This window comes from Limulus polyphemus, unplaced genomic scaffold (genome assembly GCF_000517525.1).
Source record: "Limulus polyphemus unplaced genomic scaffold, Limulus_polyphemus-2.1.2 Scaffold1842, whole genome shotgun sequence".
NCBI lineage: Eukaryota > Metazoa > Arthropoda > Merostomata > Xiphosura > Limulidae > Limulus > Limulus polyphemus.
Window position 1 is genome coordinate 27,207 of NW_013667452.1, and position 22,991 is coordinate 50,197.

The window sequence follows — 22,991 nt, forward strand, 5'->3', positions numbered from 1 at the left end:
GGGTGTGTCTGTGAGCCAGACTAGTTTTGGAGAATTCCACTTCTCATCAGTGACCCTGGAAACTACCACCAATGAAATATCAGACCAAACCAAGCCTTTATAGTAGTGAGGTATCGAAAATCGAAATGTAATCCAACCAAACCCAGAGGGCAACATACTACGTGACACACAAAAATCGATATTTACTTTCAAATTAAAAAATCAACTAATGTATAATACTAAAAGTTGATGCTAAACTAATTGATATACATTTATAAAATAATAATTAAATAAAATTTTGAATATAAGTCTACAAATGTAGACCCCTACCTGTGTCCATAGGGTTAAGGTTAATTTGTAAAAAAATATTGATTTATTTTAATGGAAATATATAAAAGTAAATAGGAAATTTTAAATACATTGAGTTTTTAACATACTAGGTGTTTTTTTGTCAGGACACTGAGATGTATTATGAAGAAACGGACACTCCAGCAATGGCTAGGACATCAAATCTTAATGAAGAACTGGGCCAGGTGAAATTTATTTTTTCTGACAAGACTGGTACTCTTACTAGAAATATCATGGAATTTAAACGTTGTTCAATTGCTGGAACTATATATGGGTAGGTCAAATAAATCTTTAAAAATACCTTGTTTATTTACATATTCCATAAAATATTTTTGCCTGAACATTATTATTTAAATAGATATTGTTGATCTCTGATTTTTTTGTTGAATAGTATGAAAGTTTTGTTGATGGACTTCTTTTTCATACTTTTGACTGATCTTTTCCTGTTGCCCCCCAGTGGCACAGCGGTATGTCTGAAGACTTGCAACGCTAAAAACTGGGTTTCGATACCCGTGGTGGGCAGAGCACAGATAGCCCTTGTGTAGCTTTGTGCATAACTAAAAAACAAACAAACAAATAATCTTTTCCTGTTTTGAATATTACAAGATGTTGTTTATTTTTATTAACTAACTAGGACCTAAACTAGTTTTTTCTCTCTCTCTCTCTCCCTTATCTATTTTTTTGTAGGTGTTTTGAAGCTGCCAGAGAGTCTGATAAATTCTGTTTAGTATGACATATGATGATCTTTTTTTTGTTTTTCTGAATTAATTGTTGTTATTTTTTGCCATGGATTTTGAAATAAACTGACAGTGATAAAAACATTTTATGATTACCAGAAGTATTGAAATTTTATTTTTTTTAAAATTTTTTTTGGGTTTCAAGCTTGTTTCTAAACATTTTGTATTTGATGAATTTATATTTCTGATAAAGGTAAGGATTTTTAAAAAAAAATTATGATATTTTTATGTGTCTCCTTACTATAAAATATCAATGTTTTATACATTATTTTATGTTAGTTTTTCTCATTGTATTTAAAAGTTATATTTTGAAACATGTTGCTATCAGTACTTCCAAAGTTAATAAAAATCAGAGTATGATTGCGTAAAAGGTGGACCACCTTGTGGGCTAGTCATTTTAAAATTCAGGTTTATAGTTGCAAGTGGAGTACAAAAGTCACTAACTCAAAGAAGTTTACAGTTAGTATAAAGAATTGACTTGGGGATTGAGATTCAAAACACAAACAACACTTTAATGCAATATATTAAAATACTTGGCTACATCGAGATTACTGAAGGTATCTTGAAACATTTCAGTGTTAAAACTATTAAATTCTTCAATCTGAGCAGGTAACTGAACTTTAATTAAACTTTCCATAATATCCATTAAATTACTTAATACTATCAGTAAGTTATCAAGTAACACATTTATTAAAAACTGCTCACATAAAACCTTTGTTGCTTCTTTAATATTAAGCACTGTACGTTCAAATTCTAACTACATTATTCGATTCTGAGAGAGAGAGATAGCAATAGTTACTTACACAGATCTTGAGCAGGAAATTGTAGACGTCTTCAACGTTGTTATGGGCTCGGACATAGTTGTATCAGGCAGCATCAGTTCTTCAGTCAGCAGCTTCTTCATATAAGCCAGGAGATTGTAAAGATTTCAGTTGACAAACTGGCAGCAGGACCAATGGCTTCTTCATATGACTTTTAGGCCCAAAACATGGGTTTTTATACAGTTTTCTTTGGTATTCTTATGATTCTCCAAATAGTATACACATCCAACTCACAAGTAGATCTGTCACTTAATTGGATGAATTTTGTTGACTCCCTGTAATTCTCAGAACTAAAACCAAAACTAATTGAACAGTTGGTTATGATTGAAGATGGTAAATTGGTAGCCTGTTTGCATCTATTTCTTCTCATCTTCTTCAGATCAAAGTTCCACCCAGATTCTCTGATTTCCTTGCTAATTCATTTTATGTAAGTTGTGTCCATTCGCTAATGAAGTTAATATAAACTTTCCCTCTGCTGCTTTGGTGTCAATCTATAGATAATGTAAATAGTTTATTCTCAGTACTGCCTGGAATGCATCTTAGTTTATACCTGACATATACATTTCCTTTCTAGTTCAAGCATCATTGTGTAACTCCTTGTATGCATTCATTAGATGTGCCCAACGTTTTTTCATGTATGTATATCATACATGGAATTTTATGAAATTATATTTCTCATCTGTTGAAGCATTTGAAAATAGCATAAAAATTTCTTAAAATGCTGCAAATGCTTCAATTGTAAAACTTACAGATGAAAATGACTGATATAAAATAAGGATGATTTTGGCTTGTAAAAACAGAACCATGTTAATAACTTTCATAACATTTTGAAAAAATCTGGAATATGTAGAAAATGTCTGGAAAACTATAGTTATTGCTGTTTACAAATATGCTACAATTATTCACACTGTGTAGTGGATATACAAGTTGCAGTATTTGCACCAGGGCAACCATCGTGGAAATATTTGGCAACATTACATAAATCATGGACCTAATGAACCATGACAACAGATCTTAAATATGGAAACTGTCACCTACTGTCACTCTTTTATGCTCACTTGACTGCTGCAGTGTTACTTTTCACCATGTAAACATAATGAAGCTTAGAGTTATTATATAAAACAGAACATGAAATTAATCCTGTCCCTCCCATAATATGGTTTATGTGTTTGGGTATACAAAATCTCATCTTAAGAAGTTGTGACATGTAAGTGTTTGTTTCAAATCTTACAAAAGTGTTAGGAAGCAGCATCATGATGATGTCCATTTAGTAGGAAATTTTTAACATGAAAGGATTTAGATCTTCTCATGTAGCACACTTACAATGGAATGTTATACTAAAGAATTATTGAGATGATCTGAGTCTGTAGACTTATAATGCTAGAAACCAGGTTTTGATACCTGTTGTGGGCAGAGCACAGATAACCTATTGTGTAGCTTTGTGCTTAACTTCAAACAAACAAACAAAAGATGATCTGAGTCACTTGAATTACAAAATAAATACAATTCTGGGAAGAATCAGTTAGTCCCACAATGAATCTGTTACTTGCTCCACCAATATTCAGGGAAACTGCTAAAGATTACCTTGAGTAGATCCTTTATAAGTTCTAACATGCGAGGTAATTTATTTGTTGGACCACAATAGTAGAATAACTGATAAAAAAACAGCTTCAGTTTTTACGTAAGTGGAATCACATTCCATACCAAATATGTAAGTATGTTTTTTTAATGAATGACAGGTAGTTTATTCTGCACAGAGGTATGTCAATGTCAGGTAACTTCTAATGATTGTACTGGTTATTTGTCAACTTATCATTCACAAGTATTTTTATAATTGAACTTTATTATGCATTACCTTTTTTTTTATAGGGGGTCAGGAAAACAATTTGATGGGTCTCAGCTGTTACATTATCTCAAGCAAGAAGAGGTAAGTGTGATCTAAGTTAATTTGGATTAGCTCCTTCCAACCTGCTGTCTAGTGTTTTTGATTGGAAGTTGAAAAAAATTATATATATTTACCCTACCCCTCAAATTACCTACAAAATAGAACCAAAATAGTGTTTTAATATAAACGTGTATCAGAAATGGATTTTACTGTAAAAGAACAGGACCATCTGGTATCAATAGTTAAAGGTTTGTTTGTTTGAAGTTAAGCACAAAGCTACACAATGGGCCATCTGTGCTCTGCCCACCACAGGTAACGAAATCCGGTTTCTATTTCTAGTGTTGTAAGTTCTCAGATATACTGCTGTGCCACTGGAGGGGGGGGGGGGTATAGTTAAAGGGACTATGATTAACGATAACTTAAAAATTAAATAGGGTTTTTTTTCATTTTGTTAACTGTACTTACAATCATACTTATGCATTTGTTTGAATAAAGTAATAAAATAACTAAAACTGTAAACCCTTATTTTCCTAATTGTAATTTTTATTTGAGCTTTACAAATACTTAAACTTCCAGCCTGAAAATATAAAACTTGCAACATATATACAGCATAACTGTAATTTTGTGGTATTTGTACATGTTTGTTGCTTATTTGTAGCTCAAATAGTTTGAAAATACTAAATTTTTGAATTTAGTGGAGTCAAAGACTATACAGTTCAATTAACTGCACTTTTTGTTTTACAATTTCTAAATTTCTAAAGCTAACAAAATTATAAATATATTGTCTGAAAGCTGTGATTATTTTCTTTCATGAAATCCTTTTGCCACAGAGCTCTTATTCTACCTTATATGGATTGTAAATTTATAACCTTCTAGTTATAACATTCAAAGTCTTTGTTTGATTACATCTTCAAATAATCTAACTGTTTCGTGGTTTTGCATTTTTTTTCGTGATGTAAAAGTAGTAAATTAATTTTCTTGAAGTCATTACTTTGGCAATTACTTTTTATTTTACAAGAACTTCAGAAGTTAATTTGAAACTAAAGGAATCTTATAGTATGTCTGTTCTAGTATAAGCTTAAAATGTAGCAGAGCTAACTTTTATAAATATGATTTAATAAGATTAGTAAAACATGTTTAAATAAATAACACAAGGTAATTTCAAACATACAAAATTTTTCTCCCTTCTCACACTTTTAACATCAGCTTACCAGTGGTGGATTTCCTGTTTAGTTCAGGTGCTAAGTTCTTTATGGCAAATGTTTCTTTTAACCATAGCCACTTCTCATTTTCAGTCTTTCTGATAATTTGGAATTGTTCAATTTTTACACTTGCATTCCCACATTCTTCTTTATGTTGGAAAATGTTTGAGAATTCTGCATACCTTGGCACACTATGTTTTTTAACTCAATCACTAAACCTCCTCACCGTCGACCCTATATACACACTATTACAAACAGAGCACTGATATCTGTAGACGACATGTGATCGGTCTACTTTGCATATTACAAAATAGTTCCTTATTCTGTATACTGGTTTAAATACCACATGTAGTTCAACTTGTGGGTAAACATTACAAAGTAAACCAGTATTTACAAACATATCCAAAAATCTATTTCATGATGAGACTTATATTTTCTGTTTTTCTTTTCTGTCATATACTAGTGTTGTTTATTGTTTAACTCTTCTTCATACAGTTAACATGCTTAACTTTGGGTAGAAATGATTCTTAAGTAGCCAACAGATGCAGAAATTTTCAACTTGTTCTTTCTCTTGTTTTAATTACACCATTTAAATCCAAATATTTACCAAATATTTTTGTCTATTTTGCTTCCAATTCAAACTTTATTCCCATGAGAAACACATCGACGAGCTTAGATGAATTTTTAACAGCTCTTGTTACATAGATAGAAAGCCAAACAAATTGTGATAGTTTTATGGTACATTGTATGATTATGCAGGTTATTATTCTGTGTTCTTTTATGCATTATGTAATTAAATAAAAAATTATTTACTGCAGTATTACCATTAGTATAAAAAAGTAGGGTTACGTTTCATTGACAGTTGACAGAACGTGCATTTTTTATTTATTATTATTAAAGTAACTAAAATGTAAAAATTAGAAACTATTTAGGTTAGATTAGGTAAAATAAAGAATAATAATAAAAACTAGCATGAGGTACACTCGCGAGCTGCTCATGCATTTTGTAATTCAATAGGATAATGTGAGTTGTTCACCAAGTGATTTACAACTTGTGTGGTGATAATATTAGTTAGACATGGTTCAAAGGGTAATAAAACATTAAAATTTAAGTATAAGGAGATGCAGAGCTCTAGATAAGGATGCATACTGTGTATTTATGCATATTTTTCTCCCAAAAATGTATTAAAAATCAGATCTAGGTGTACAAAAATGCTTTTAAAATCAGCTGGTACAGATTCACTGTCTTTATCTGGCATAAATCTATGTATGCTAATCAAGCACGTTCGACTGGTTCCTACTTTCCAGATAAATATGACACACTGCTTCAATTTTAGCAGAATCAGTCAGTCTGATGCAAATCTGAGTTGACAAAAGCTTGATGATTTTTATCGACTTTTTTAAGCACTCACAATACAAAGGATGACAAAAATGTTGTCTCATCGACAGTTTAGTGTGTAACCAGGGCAATTTAAAAAGAATTATGTGACAAATATGAGGTCAATGTACAAATATTTCAAACGAGATGATAAAACTGAAGACAGTGCAAAGATTATACAAACATTTACCTACTCAGAGTATGTGTCAGAGTGTTATACAACTGCATAAAGAAGTGATACCTGAGTTTGCAAAGCTGTGTATAATAGCTCTATGTATAGCTGTTACAAGTGTTGAGTGCAAAAGGAGTTTCAGTGCCCAAAATAGAATAAAAAACAAATGCAGATGTTCACTTGAAGTAAAAACTCTAGACAGTCTTTTGAATATTCAAATGAGTAATATTCAGTTTCAAATTATGATCCAGTTAGAACAGTCAGGCTATGGGTTACAAAAAAGAAAAGAAGAAAGGGATGGCTTTGTCAATCATATATTCCTAAGGCTAAGAAGCCAAAGGAGTGCTTCAGCTCCCATAGTTGTTGTTGAACAAGTACAATATATTAGTATAAAATGTAAATATTTTATAGACGTTTATGCAATTGGACATGTAAATATGTGAAAAATTTTGAAATTAAACAGTTAAAGCTTTTGGTAATCATGCACAGAAAGTGCTGGAATCTTTTAAATCTAGTCACAGTTCAGGGTATATTATTTAGCAGAGGCGGAGCTGTAAAAGACTTAGACACAGGAAGTACAAAGATACTGGTCTGTTATAAACACATTTATTCATATTCATTCAGCTGCGATGTAAACACTTAAATAGTCATATCAGATTTTGAGCAGGCTAGTCAAACTACACGAACCAGTTTTGTGATATAGGACTGCAGGTGAGTACCTTAAGAAAGAATGGCTTTTTTCTACCTTTAGACAGAAGACTACCTCTATGTGGCAAAGCAATGTCAAAGTAATGATTTCTATATGTACCTTTTTTGCTCCTTAAGGTACAAATATTTACATATTATAATGCCTAAGCCTTGGGCTTTATATTATGTAAGAAGAATTTGTACCTTAAGGAGAAAAAAGGTGGATTGTTTTAAATACTCATTGAAATTTTGCTTTTCAGCATTGAGTTGAATTTCAGTGACCTAAAATCTTATCTAGAGCTCTGGAGATGTATACTGGTACGAGTTTAAAACTATTTAGGATAAACGAATGTAGTTCCTCATTACAATTTGAAGTCATTATAGAAAGAAAAAAAAAGTAATTCAGATTTATTTCTAACTTTTTTTGGTGGTTATGAGGTCGTTCAAATTGACTGAATGGGTATAAAGTTAGGGTAGAGAAAATAATAGATAAACATATAGTTTAACTGACAAAAAGTTTGAAACTTATATAGGAGGTCTTAGAAGCTATGCAAATATAATTTGAACATTTTCAGAAGAAGAAAAATATTTTCAGTCTTTACATGCACTTGTCAACTGTCAACACTTTTGACTCCATATATTCATTGAAGAATTTTTAGGGAAAATACTTCATTAAAAAGTCTGATTTTATGTTTACAAATGACTTGGGGATCACTGAAAGCTTGCAAAATTTTGTGAAGATACACAAAACATATTAGAAGTTATAATGTGGAAAATATAAAGGTCAATTTGGGATTACAACTCTGCTGTGTGAGAGAGTTAAAAATGCATTTTAGTTTAATATATTAGTGAACTGTAGTAATCTTGCTGTTAAAAACAGTCACAGTTACACCCAAGGGCTTGGCCAAGGATATATCTATTGTCATATGAGGTGACTTGTTGGTTAATCATTTAAGCAGGTTTTAATGAGTTGATGATGTTTGATTATTGTGTGGAAATATAGATACTGGAAACAGAGGTTTCAATTGTTTTCTTAATGGGACTTGCCTAATAATTTGCCTTTGCAGGATTTATAGCAGAGCTTGGAAAACTAAGATATCCTCTAACTTTTATCCTGTGAGGTTGTATGTTTTTACACCTTCATTTCTGCTTTTACATATTAGCTGGATTGGAAAGAAAAAGTCATAGTAATGTTAAATGTTATTGTCTACCTGCTGACAGATGCATGTGTGAATATTATCTATTAAATAAAGTGATGTATTGATTATTTTGTATATAGTCTCTTTAGCAGTTAAGTCTTAATTAATTCACCCATGTGGTGTGACTAAGAATTTGTTATTTCAGGATGTAAGTTTGACATGCCTTTTCTTTTGTGTACTCTCATTAATCATGAGTTTTCAATGTTTCCAACATGGAAAGGTCATTTCTAAGATAAAGATGGCTACTGATGTGGGAGAAACAGCTTGAAGACTTGTGATGGGCTTGGAGAAGCCCTCTCTTAAATGAAGAATGCTCTCATATAGAGCTGAGAAACTAACTTGATTACCTAGGAGTTATAAATGGGTTAAAAATCTGTTAGCTGCTCAGAGCTGAACATAACAATAGTCAACACATGAATCATCTTTCACTAAACTGTCTACTTGTCTGTCTAAAAAGAAGTAACTGTATAAAGAATCAGGTAAAGAAAGATATGCTCTTTTTTTGGTTATAAACATGTCTAGTAGCAATGTCTGAGAGAATTATAGACATGTCTTGAAAGGCAGAGAGAGATGGGAGAGGTATGTCTTGTCAGTTGAACAAATATAGTGATATCTTAGTAAAGCAAGAAGATAAGAGGTTTAGATCTTGTATTATGACTTGTCAGTATCTATAGTATGTGTTTTTAATTGGTTTGGACAATCTAAAACCTATACAAGGGAAGAGAGCAAATTTGTAAATGAGAATTTAGAGAACAAATGTGTCACATGACACAGATCCATGAAGATTGAAAATTTACTTAAATATTTCTTTTTGAAATAATAAAACTATAACTTAGGTAACATAAAAATTTAAATTCAGACTAAATTTTCATGCTGGGCTTATTGACATAGATTGATAATAAAGTAGTTGAATTAAATTTTGAATGTAACTGCAAAAAAGGTTGTGACATACTTTGACCCTCCTGTATGTACATGGTTGACGAGCCAGATGATTAATTAGTTAGCAAAGTCTTTTAATTGTCCAACTCTACTCATGTACTTCACCAGGCCTTGCAAGAAGTCACAGAGTTGAACCACAACTTGGAGAACTCTTGAGATGCTGCACTTTACCTTGCTTCGTCTCCAGTAATCTGGAGAAACTGATGATCAAAAGTTGCTGTGGCTCTGATGGACTTGATATCTTAAAATCAAATTGGGAAGGCTTTACAAGACTCCTAGCTGAATCCCATTGATGGTTGGAATTGCTGGTCTCGAGCAGATTGAAGATTCTGCCCTGAGGGATGATATTCTCATGCTAGAGCAGTCTCACTATCAAGAGGGATGGTGGCTGGTGGGTCTCTCAGTAAGAGTTTGTGGACTGCTGTTGAAGTTCTGAGTCTTCTTGAGAAGAGATGAGGGTCACGGAAGGAAGAGTAGACAGGGGGCTTAAGATTGAGCAGAACTTTATGTTGGCATAAATGCCACATTGCTCTGCCAGTCAAGAGCAAGAGCTGCACATTTTTATTAATACTGGACCCTCAGGGTATTGAAAGGAATTGATGTCTTTATTTTTATTAGCATCAACTGTAAGCAACTTCATTCACTGCTGAAGTTTGTGATTATGAAAAAGAGCTCCTTGGTCCAACAACAACAACAAAAAAACTGATGAAGCTGGTACATGTAGTATCACTGACTAGATGATAAAGATTTTAAAATGGATGATGTTCACAAGCTAAAACTTCACACGCTTCCAACTACATCTTGAAATCATTGTTTTTTTTCATGACAAAGATGGCAAAGAAACCAGAACTAAAGTGATTTGTCTATATACATATCAAGTTAAAGTGAAGCAACTCTAATGAATTTATATTCCTCAAGTCTACTTAAATGTGGTTTTGAAAGCTGAAACAGTTTGTAGGTTTTAAGATTGACCTTGTCACATTTTGCAGAAGGTAGTTTCTATGGAAATTGTACTGTTAGGCTATAGTACATAATATGTAATAGAAAAAGGAGAACAGTCTTTTTTTTTTATATTGAAAAGCTTGTATTACCTCAGATTTTTGCCATTTGGGTGCTTCAAGAGGTTAACAACAAACAGATAATACAAAGTTTAAAAGTCTCGAAGTATGCTATTCAAACAAAGATAAATGCTGTTACTTTTAACAAGTTTTTTATAGTCTCAGAGTAAGCATTATGTAAAACAACAACCTTCTAACAAGCTTTCCAGCTACCCTAATCAAGTTGATATTGAATCAAAAGATCTGCAAATCATTGTTAATAGCTCTTAACTGTCGATACATTAACATACCACAAGAAAATCCTACGTCTAAAGAGAACGAAACCACAGATCTTTCATTAGAGAGAACATACAATCAACTGAAATTTACCATCTACAGCATTTAGTTTTTTAAGACAGAAGGTTAAAGGCATTATCAGTAAACTTTAAACTTTTAGGTTATAGTGTTAAATTTAACATGTTTGGCTAATTGTAGTTAAGCACAAAGTTTCATTACACAATAGGCTAGCTGTGCTTTGCCTATCATGGGTGTCAAAACCACATTTTTTAGTGTCATAGTAAGCTTATCTTTAGTGAAGCTAGTAACCTCAAGAAGTTGAAATAGAGGGACAGTTTTATGATTGAAGTAATTTTATAATGCTGATAGGTTTTGCTTATTCACTATGTTGACAAATATCCTAAACATCTTAATTATAATACTGATAATGCTTGTTAGCTTATATATATGTCAGAATTTTACAGTTCCTAATTTGCTTAACAACTCAAAATGACACTACAGTATGATCTAAGAGAGATAAGGCTTAAATACCACTAGACTTATTGTATCTGCTTTTAGCCCACCCCCCCTATAACTATAAAAAGTAAATAAATATATCTATTGTTACTGAATAAGTTTCAGATTGTGAAGTTTTTTTCTTATAATGAGTTGAAAAATGACTAAAATTTTTCCATCAAAGTGGACTGCACCAAACTGGGTATGAAAGAGTTATAGGAGTTAACACCTTCTTATTAACAGGAATAGAGCATGATCCATGTAAACTCTGTTTTCATCTGTTTGTATTTTGGCTTGTTATTTTTCATTTGTTGGAAAATACATTTCAACTTATTAATGTAAGCTTTGAATTAAATTTTTTTATATTGCTCCTTTTGTACAAGAAAATGTAAATTTGAAAACTGTTTCTAACCATAGATCATTTATCATTCACTGTTCTTATCCTTCAAATGTCATAAATTATATGTTACAATAATAATATAGATTCATAATTTTTATGTTTCCTTTCGTGCATATGTACAGAAATATGTAATTTTGAAATTATTGTTTGTGATATTTAGTTCTTACAACCCATACAAGGTACTGCATGTAACTGTGCTACTAAATTTCATTGTTTGAGAATTTCCACATCTAAGAGAATGAATATGAACACATTTTTAGTTTTTAAACTTTGCATTACTTGTTAGTTGTTCTGAGCTTACTACATACAACTATAACTGTAACTTCTTGAAGAAGTCATAATATGAAATGTTGAGATAATAAAACATTTATTTGCTGAAAAAAGTTGTTCTATACTCTGTTAAACTTGTGTATGTTACATTATGCATCATACCACATTTATTTTACTCAAGTATATATAATTGTTGCCTTCAAAATGAACAAATAAGTGTTATAAAAGTAGCTCCAAGGGCAGCATTGGACCTGAAGCATTATTCTCATATACTATGATTTACCTCAGTAAGACTTAATACCAAGAACTTGTTGGTTTAAACATGTTCTTAAAAACACAATTTTAGTAGATGTCATAACCAAATTGTAAGACAAAATAAGCAGTTATTTAAAATACTTGTGTTTTTCTATTGCAGATATTATCATCAATGTTGATGGAGTTCGTAAGATTGTTGGCAGTATGTCATACAGCAGTACCTGAATATGATCCAGATATGGAAACTATACACTACCAAGCAGCATCTCCTGGTAACTAAAATAAAGTTTTCTGTTTGAGAAAATACTTTAATATAACTGAGGATCTTACCTGTGAAATTGGTAATACTTGAGTTGTTTGAAATAATGTTTATGAAGCTGTAATTAGGAAAGTAAAATATTAAAGAAATTGGAAGTGATTAAAGCAGTTTTAGTTTACTTAAAGAACTACAAACCATTTAAAAATTGCTGTTATGAGTATTCATAATTAAATGGAGTACACTACAAATAATTAGGGTGCTTATAAAATTATTGTTAATTGTGCGGTACACAGTTTATTATTTGCTTGATTTTTTTGCTGTACAGACCCTTAAAGTAAGGTATTTAGAGTATAAGCATTCTAGATTTAAATTTTATAATTGATACTTTTAGTTGCCTGCTGGTCATACCATTATTTATTTGATTTTAGAATTTGTAGATGCATCTTACTTTACTATTTTCTGTGTAACTTAAAAGTATGAATTTTACTTGAACAATTTTCTTTCTCTGTACAGTATGTTCAATTCATTAGGTTTCTGTGATGACCAATCAAAAGTAACATTCTCAAAAATATAAAAGTTGGGCAGGAAGAGGCTAGTAATTTTACAAGCTTCACATTTTAATTTCATATCTGCATACTTTTTTGAAAATTTTGAGCATGGTATAGTATATATATTAAGAAGTATCCTTTAACTACAAAAGTAACTAATAAAATGATAAGTTGGATTCAACTTTTGTAATATTGTAAAATTACTGTGTAATTTGGTGTTTTCTACTGTTATAAACAAGTATTTCACTAAATATCACATTCAGAGGAACTAAATATTGTTCTGCCTTATGGTATTTAATAGGATTAATTGGAAAGCCAGTTTAACTTATTACTAAAATGCATGAAGAAAAATATGAGTTATTTAATATTAGCCCTAAATGTTTGATTTACTATCACACTAGGAATTGAGTAATTTTTTAAACATCACATTAGGAATTAAATATTTTTTAAAGTAGCTTCAGTGTTTTTTTTTCTTAAAGTTAGTATTGTAGTTGGCATAATATCAGTTTATATTTATACTTTTAAATCAGTCAAACTTAAATTCGATGACGAGGAACCCACTTTGAGACTAATAATGGCTGGAGACGGCTTGAATGGGTAATGAAGAAAAACTTTAATATAAGTTTAACATAACAGCAAATGTACAAAATTCAAACCAAACCAAACCTTAGCTGTGGTTACCACTGATGTAGTTTATATTACCACGTGGCTATTATGTTCAGTTAACACCTTAGCTTATTATGTTGTGTTCCAAAGTGCTCATCTCCCCACCTATAACTCCTCAGCTGACCTCAGATTAGCTTCTTCCCTGCATAGTTTGCCTTTGCAGACTTTTTTCATCAACCACAGTCACCTCTTCAGTAGAAGCATGTCAACAAGAGCTAATTATGGCTGTAGCATTTTCAATTCTTACTTTTGGTAGTCATTATTTTTGGGATAACCAATAACTAATGTATGTCCTCCGGCCTTGCGTCCTTCATCTACTTCTCAGTTAATGTCAGCTTCTAAACTGATTCGTTTTGATCCTAGCATGTGGCAAAATGTAGACATAAGCATGGTGGTTTTTCTTGACCCATTCAGTTGCTTTTCTCTTACAGATGAAGCTCTCATTTGGACTGTTGGGTGTCATCTCAGGTCACTGGTTCCTCTTGTTTTTTTAGGGTTTGACAAATCCTTCAGTCTTGACTTAGTGTTTTTTTCCTTTTCCTTCCAATTCAGTTACATACAAATTTTGAAGCAGGAAGTGTCAAATTACCTTCAGAAAGGAGTAGTCAAATTGTTTTCCCACTTCTATAAGTTTTTACTCCCTTCTCTTTGTGATTCTGAAGAAATCAAAATATTGGAGACCTGTTTCATTTCATCTTTAGTGGAAATACCTCATTTTAGAATGGAATACGAGGTTTTTACAAAATTTTCTTTTTTTGTGGCTATTGGATGATGATGGTAGATATATGGTATGCTTTTCTTTTTATCACTATTCATCTATGATCCTGTCATGTTTTTCTTTTTGCCATTAAGTATAGTTTATTTAGCTTGGCTTTGTTGCCATACATTTGCTGTCACATAGTCTAGTTTTACTTGAATGATTGGCTTATTATGATTCTTTTGTCCATTCAGCCTTTTACACAGTTGGCTATACCTCTTGGGTGGATCATCCACAGCTCCAATTTCCATTTAGTACCAACACAGTATTTGGTAAACTTGCTGTTTTGAATCAAGACAGTTCTAGGTACATTTCAGCTGTCTCCTATAGTATTGCAAGCCTTGAGTCTCCTGTTCATACTTTTCTGTCTTTCATGTCTACTACCAAAGACATCCTTTCTGCTTTTGGGATGATGGCTTATTTTCACAAAGTCATTCCCTTTGGGTGTGCACACATGCACTTCTTTCTTTAGTTTGTTGGCTTCTTCCCAAGGAATGTATTCTTTATTCTTTTGCTCTTCAGAAGCTATGTGAAAGACTAGTTGTTTGGTGATTAATACCTTTGCTGTGTTATTCAACCATGTTCTTACACTCCAATGGTCTCTGTTTCCATATCCAGTAGATGTCCAGAGTTATACATAGGAGAACCTCTTCCTTATGTACCCTCAGGAGTACTAAGCAAGAATATATACTTAAAGTTCAGGGTTCTTATAATCACTCCACCTTGGATAGCCTATACGTGGTTTCTTCTATTATATTGACTTTTTCTTGAGAAACCAGTTCTGTTACCACCAGAGGAACATCTACAGCATCCTCATACATCCATTTTTCATAGCAATATTCAATGTTTACAACTTCATGGCTGGCTGTTTGGTTCTTTGCATAATAAGTCAGATTCTCTCCCAGGGTGACTTGAATGCAAGCCACTGTTGCTTATGTTTTTTTCTGGCTGTCAATCAATATTGTTGGGCTAGCTTATGGAATTAGTGCATTGAACATATCTTGTTTATTACGATTTTCTGAACAAATTGCTTCTTTCTTTATATATTTGTTTCATGGTTGTTGCTTTTCAGCATCATCCATAGTGGTTATAGAGCTACCTTATCTGCCATCTTCAGATGTCATAGAAGCCATCAATTTTTTTTTCCTCCACTGTTCAAAGATTTCTTTCCTGCCTTTGTTTTCAACAATCCCAAGTTCTTCGACATTATTCTAAGCAGGACTTGGATTTAATGTTATGTTTCTTGGCTTGTCCCTCTTTTGAACCCTTTGCAACTTGTTCAATCTCTCATCTTTATATCAAACCATATTTTCCTTATTGTTAACATCAGGCAGAATATGTTCTGATATTTGTTATGTGACAGCTTCTATCAAAAGAGCTGCTAAAATTGTTCATGCTTAGTTGTAATCCATAGGTGAGTTTGCTGTTATCTGCTTAGTTACCCATTTGGATCCACAACTCTGCTGTGCATGGCCATCCAGGTATATATACTCCCCAACCACCCCCTTTTTTTAGCACTTAAAGAAATGTCTGGGGTTAAGGAATCATTATGTTTTCAAAAAAAATCTTAATCTCTCCTGTATAATATGATAGTGTGATTAAATGGATTTGTTGAGTTGGGATTTTTGTATGTTACAAATACCTCTTCGAGTGTCTTGGATAAATTTTTCCTCCTACATTGGTTCTCCATGAAAGGGTGATGCCATCTGGTAATTGATGATGCCTTGAAGGGTACCTTTTCCATTTCTGCATGCACATACTTCAGTAGCATTTGAAAATGGGCAACACCTTACAGTTTTATCTTTAACTTTTCTTAACCTTATTTAATGTTCCCACTGCTTTGTCCAAGATTTATTGAGCTTATCCTTAGGTCTACCTGGGTCTTTTTGAACCTCTCTGGGTGCCCAGTGACTTGGCTAAGATTTTCAGATGAAGTGAATGGGGCTTTAGCCCCAGGAGCATGCTCTGTCATTTGTTACTACTAGGTTTCTCTTCTGGGAATCGTTAGAATAGGTATATGATAATGTATTGTACTCTGATTGTTAGTACACATTATATGATTAAACCTAAGAACCAGGTACATACATATGGCCCATCCTCCTTGATTTATTATTAAGTTTTGTCTAGGGCAATGGTGTACCTTTTTAGATTGTTGGATATACATGACTGTTTAAGTTTAATGCAAGTGTTATGATTTAGAAGGTTTAAGTATAGCAGGAGTGTTAAATTTACTTATTTTTAGAAGCAATAGTTTATTGCAGGTTTGTTTATGTAACTGTGTATGAACTGTACATTGTGTAGTTCACCTGTTGTAAATTGATGATAGTTTTATTATTGTGTTATGTTACCTTTTATCATTGTTTTAATTGAGTATTATTGCATTGTAATATCTTGTAGTGTGTGGAAAGTTCTAGGCCTCAGTCAGGCTATAAATACACATACAAAATTTAGTTTGAGTTAAACAAATTTAGTTAGATAGAGAGATAGATCTAGACTGTTTGATTGTGAGTTTAGTCATAAAGCGTGCATAGTGAAGATTTCTAAAGTGAATTATCACAGATAATATTGTAATAACAGAGTAGAGAAGAAATAATTTGTCTTGTCAATTGTGTTCTGAAATAACTGAACCAACCTTTGACTTTGATGAAAAAGAGAGAATTATTTAAAGTTTTTGATACAACTGTAGTAACCAACAGTGTAACGTAAGTGAAATGATCACCGATTGTATTGTAATAAAAGAGCAGAGAAGAATAGTTCATCTTGTTCTAAAGTATCTGAACCAGCCTGTGTGGACTTTGACAAAAAGAAACCTTTATTTAAAGCTCTGGATACAACTGTGGTTAATAATTGTGTGATGAAAATTTGTACATACTTTTGGCTTGTTTTAATATATTATTTTAAATCAAGTGGACTGTGTGCTGTTTGTTAATTGTTGAAATTTGTCACCAAAAAGTCACAGACACCTACTGTAAAGAATCCGGCCAATACATATACCTAAAAACCTGACATAGATGGATGCTTTTCGTTCTGATTGTCCTCTTTTTGGTCCAGTTTCTTATGACACTTATCTGCTCCACTTGGTTCTTCCATGAATCCAGTTCATTGACTTTCACTCTGGTTCGTGGATTCTACTCAAACTCTGCTTGACCACATTTCATTTATTGTTGTCTAGGTTGTTATCTTCCTGCCAAAGAACCAGTTTTTGGTGAACAAGTGGTCTTTAGGACTATCATTATGGGTATTCTGACTTTTAATATTTCAGAGGCATGTCTACCTGATAAGAATTTTACATTTTTATAAATAAAATAAATTTTTAACAGATACAATACATTACTACCAACCTCCTAGTAACTAGAATGTATGTGATTTTCCATCACAACTGCAACTAAAAAACTTGGATTATGGTAGATAAGAAGAACTTATGTACATCCTCCTGATGCATGTGCAAAAAGTCACATGTAATTAGAAAAATTGAAAACTATGGATAGGTCGAAACATACTCTGCATTATGTGAAGGACATTCAGAATCTAAAATGACAAGCTTGTTGGCAGTTTGAGAGCAAACTCAATAAGGGAAAGCTTTTAATATTTCAGAGGTGAGTACCTGTTTGAAATTCATTTTAATTATAAAAAATTAAAAATAGGAATAATAAATAAAAATTAACTTGGATCAAAATTCAAGAAGAAGAAAAATTCATTTGTGAAAGCTCATTTCACATGTGATGTGGGTGATACTCAAGGACCACACCATAGCAGCTCTCTTCATTTTGGAGCATTGCTGCTTAATAAATATTGTTTCTCCATAAATATGTGGATCTGTTGCTTTTTGATTCAGTATCTTTAGTGCTTGTTATGTTATATGAACAATTTTAAAGAATGATGATTAAGACACAACAATAATAAAAAATAAATATATTTGAATTTCTTTTAGGTGAAACGTATTGTACAAATTCATATGGTTTACTTGCTGTAGAGAGATTTTTAAGTATCAGTAATAGGAAAAAAGGTATTTGTTATAACACATTGCACATGGAGCTATATGTAGAACATGTATACCAAAAAATATAAGACAAAAACTTTGGTTGAGAAAGATGCATTACAGAAAGTAACATTGTGTTTTTTTTCAACCATTAGATGAAAGTGCACTAGTTAGAGCAGCCAGTGACTTGGGTTTTGTCTTTACCACAAGGACACCTGAATATATAATTGTTAATACAGTAAGTATTATATATATACTTATACAAGTCTCCAAAAGAATAATTTGGTATTGTAGTTCTAATAGAAATACTTTAACAAAAAAGGTGAGAAGTTCATTGGTCAGAGTTATGTGTTTATCATACTGCATATTGCTGTCTTTTAATCGTATGTTTTTTTGTGTTCCATTAAATTAGGATGATAAAACTTCTGTATCAAGTAAGTGAACAAAAAACTGTCATACATTATTTATATAGCCAGACTCCATGAATAAGAGGAAAGCACAACATAGCATGTAGATGTGGAAGCCAGTGATACGACACTGAAGAAGCAAGTGAAATCAGTTTCTTTACTTTCCTTTTATGGAAGTTTGATGAAATATGTACAAAGACTATAAATAACACAACATATTGCTAAATGCAACTGTTACATTTGGTTTTGAAAAGTGGATAAAGTAAATATACAATAATTTTTCTTACAGGCATTTGATCTCTAGTCTGCCTGGGTTACACAATATAATTATTGAAGCATACATAAATATTACATACTTTACTCTCCTGTAATATATATATTTTATACCTACAAATAATTTTAAGTTTTAAATTGGAATTCTAAAACGAATTGAAATTGTATGCTAAATTTATCCTTAGGAGTGACAAGGTCCAGTCATGGGAAATGTTTAATGTTTCATAGGATAGTTGCATGGTGTTTTAACTTGTGTATAGAGGACTTCTACATGAATGTTACAGGGAAGAAAGATGTTTTTGGGTTTTTAGAATCCAATTTTTTAATTTGCAAAGAGAAAATGCATTGGGAACACAGTTTTAGTATTTTCAGGCAGGTTTATTTCTAGCTTGAAAGAGTCAAAAGTAGAAAGAAGAAAACTCGGTGATGCCTGTACTGGTGAAACCACAGTAGAATAAATGAAATATTTGTGAAATATACAATTTTCCTCAATTATTTAAGAAGAAAACTGTTTTTGTAGTATTTGTTAAGTATCTTTGCTACTGTTTTGTATGCCTTAGAATTTTTGCTGAGTAGATCATGCATTGTTGAAATGGTTGACGAATTTTTTACTGTAGAAAGAAGAAAACTTGTGAAACCACAGTAGAATAAATGAAATATTTGTGAAATATACAATTTTCCTCAATTATTTAAGAAAAAAACTGTTTTTGTAGTATTTGTTAAGTTTCTTTGCTACTGTTTTGTATGGCTTAGAATTTTTGCTGAGTAGATCATACATTGTTGAAATGGTTGATGAACTTTTGAGAACCAGAAATTGTGGTTACATATTGGATCACATAATTGCAGGAGTACAATTTCACTGTACAACAGATTATAGTTCTTCTGTAGTAGAATGTCTGACTAATGGACATAATGCTACCACAAAAACTAAAGTCTTAGACAGACATCACAAGAAACCATGCAAACATTGAAGATTTCACTGATGGATAGATGCTGAATACAATGAAAGAAAAGCTTTGAGAAGAGCAGTTGATGCACTCAGACCTAACCTAGGTGATACTTGTTATGCATCTATCACAGATGAATGAACATAGAAGCATGTAACCTCTGACAGTTGTTTGAAATTAGAGGTACCCTGACCATTTGTACTCTATATGACAACCATGCATCTTGACAATAGCCCTGTAGCATAGTTTCCATTCCAAAAGGCTCATAGTGAAGCTGTCATGTCCAGAGCACACCACTCCTTTTGTGCTTACCATAATCCTTCTACTGCACAAAATTGGTGTTTTCCCAGTGCTTGTTTTGAATAGTCCAATCACACAGAATACAATAGTTGCTGTATCCAGTGACTTCATTGTTATGTCTTTGTATGCAATAGCACAATTGGCCATTTCTTCTCCAGCTGCTTGAAGTATGCAACAATTGAAGAGAGGTATGACTGGAAGCTTTATCTTAGTGAATCCATATTCTCTTGGCCTTATTTCCATACATGTAGATCTTTCTTCATTATGTTGCACTCTGTTGCCTGGAGTGCATAGATAACTTTTGATATTGACTTTTGTATTCGTGGATTCTTGCCTGTTACGAGGTGACACACATTGTCTACTATGGCTTAGATGTGACTTGTTGCAAGTCTCTTTCTGGATGGTTCTGGTGCCTTAAGTTGATCCATATTTCTTTGTTTCTCAGTGTCATGAAGTAGAAAGATACTTCTGATCTGAGAATATCATTATGTTGTGAGTGCATGAAGACTTTGCATCAGAAAAATCTGTAACATAACTTTTGTTAAAGTGATCAGTTTCAGTAGTACCACATTAGCCAGGAAATACCAAATAGTGTCAAAATGTAGTCCTTATACAGTTTGTTCCATTATGACTTTATATGAGCTGTGGTTATCTCTTGATTTGCTGACTTGAATATTCAAAATTGTTTTAATATAACATACTCAACCTTCTGTAGTAGGGTCTTCATTCCAGATAATAGCTTTGGATATCACAAGACTCCTCTCTGAAACTGAACATGATTATCTATATATATACTGGTAAAAATCAGTTAATTTACTAAATGAGTTAAAGTATATTCACACTCCATTACATTGGCTCAAACAGTTAAGCTCCACACTGATCAAGGAGAAAACTTTTAACATTTGGCTGTTGTGTAAGATACAGTTGTAGTCAGTCTGATGGTTTGACTGAGCAACTTGTCTATACTGTACAGTGTAGGCTTTGTAAGTGTGTGAGCTTGGATTGAACTTATTGGGATGATCACTTGCTATATGTTATTATGGTATATCAGTGGTATTACATAATAGAGTAGTAGTCCATTGGCTTATGTTAACATTCATATGTGAAGTTATGCTCAAAGTTGATCACATGCATAGCATTCCTTCCACCAGCTGCAAAGTTGCTAGAATGTCTGTAAAAATGCATGAAGTGGTTGCAGTCTGCCTTAATTGATACATGAGTTGGCATCTCAGCAGATGGAAAAAGCAGTTGAGAGTGTACATCAAGATGGTGAAAGAACATCAGTTTGAGAGACAGCTTTCAGTGTTTAAGATAGTCGATTGATTGAGAAATTAAGGGCTTAAAAGGAGTAGCAACCTTTACTTTTTGACCTACAAGAATTTGGACAGCTAATGTTAGTAGACATGCTGCCTGGAACACCAACAATATGTGTGTGACTGGATATGATCAGTAGGATTTCAAAAACATTTGAAAGGTGAAAGTAACTTGTGACCCTTACTATTTAAGCTGTCTGGTAAAATTTCACAATGAAGTATTTGCATAATAGTTTGCATTATTCAAACAGTTTTAATTTGTGGAAATAGTGCATGGAGATTGCTTAAGAACCTACAGTGTCAACAGCTCACAAGCTGCTGACAATCTGAGGTATACTATGTGCACTGAACAAATGTTCGTCACTTTTTCTTTTTTATTATAGTTTAATTTTTTCTTGGTAAGATCAACATAACTTCAACACTTGAGTGTGTATATGTATGTGGTATTAAGGTACACTGATGTCTTACAGATAATTTTAAAAGTATCCACAAAATGCATATCCAGCAAGTTAATATTAACTTCTGATCAGAGCTAGCTATGTACTTAGAGCTAAACTAAAAATCAACCTGGCAATCAGTATTGGTACTGCAGAGAATTGTTTCAAACTTTAACAGCAAAGGAAAGAAAAGCACATGCAAATGAACAAATAAAGCAAAGTCTTTTGTATCAAGTAATTTATTTGGACTATCACTATGTTATTTAGTGTTTGTTTAGTTTTTAGTACACAAGCTTTCAGCTTAATTACCTGAGTCTTCTACAGGTAAGCATTTTATTTTATTTTTTTTAAGTTTTTAGTGTTGACTGAAGGATGGAAACAATTTTAAATGAAGACAACAAACAACTTCAGATACTGTTGATTAGAATAAAAAAATCCGAAATTGTTTGTCATCTTCATTAAAAATGTTTAGTAAGCAACAACAAAAACAAGAATGTGCCCTCTTTATCTTTACAATAAGTCTGAAGCCTAATAAGCTAAAATGAAATAATAGTACTAGTTAAAGTGTTGCAAGTCATATTGTTATTGTGACTCATTAACAGAATGTTAGAAAGACATGATCAAAAGTAAAAATAAATAACGTAAATAAAATGAAAGAGAGACAAAGAAGAATGTTAGGTTAGTTTTCTTACAGCACCAGAGTAAATGCAATGGCTTCATTCCTTTAATCAAAGGTAGCTAACAAATGTGAAGAGAGAATCCATGATTTTGGCTAATATCTGTAGGAGAACCATATTCATTCACTGCTATTCCAGTGGCTTCTAGATTTTTTCTTTTTTTTAGCATCACAGTCCTTGGCAATCATTTTCATATTCTTAAGGTCAGTGTTGTGTTTATTTTTCTGTGGGGTGTAATACAATAGCTGAAGTATCTCTTTTATGATGCCTCTCTGGTTTTCATTCATTTGGATGTTAAAAGGGTATTTGGTCTCTCCATTGTGCTATT

General features: G+C 32.2%; 1 protein-coding gene across 1 annotated transcript in view; it reads left to right on the forward strand.

The window, feature by feature from the left end:
- LOC106465118 (phospholipid-transporting ATPase IA-like) overlaps nt 1-22,991 on the forward strand; it is a gene marked incomplete at its 5' end in the record, with an annotated part of 177,451 nt that overhangs the window by 23,258 nt on the left and 131,202 nt on the right. The window contains 4 exons of the mRNA XM_013925316.2: nt 435-601; nt 3,755-3,812; nt 12,261-12,372; nt 18,465-18,547. Of these exons, the coding sequence (XP_013780770.2) occupies nt 435-601; nt 3,755-3,812; nt 12,261-12,372; nt 18,465-18,547 (420 nt within the window). The remainder of the gene's footprint in view (nt 1-434; nt 602-3,754; nt 3,813-12,260; nt 12,373-18,464; nt 18,548-22,991) is intronic.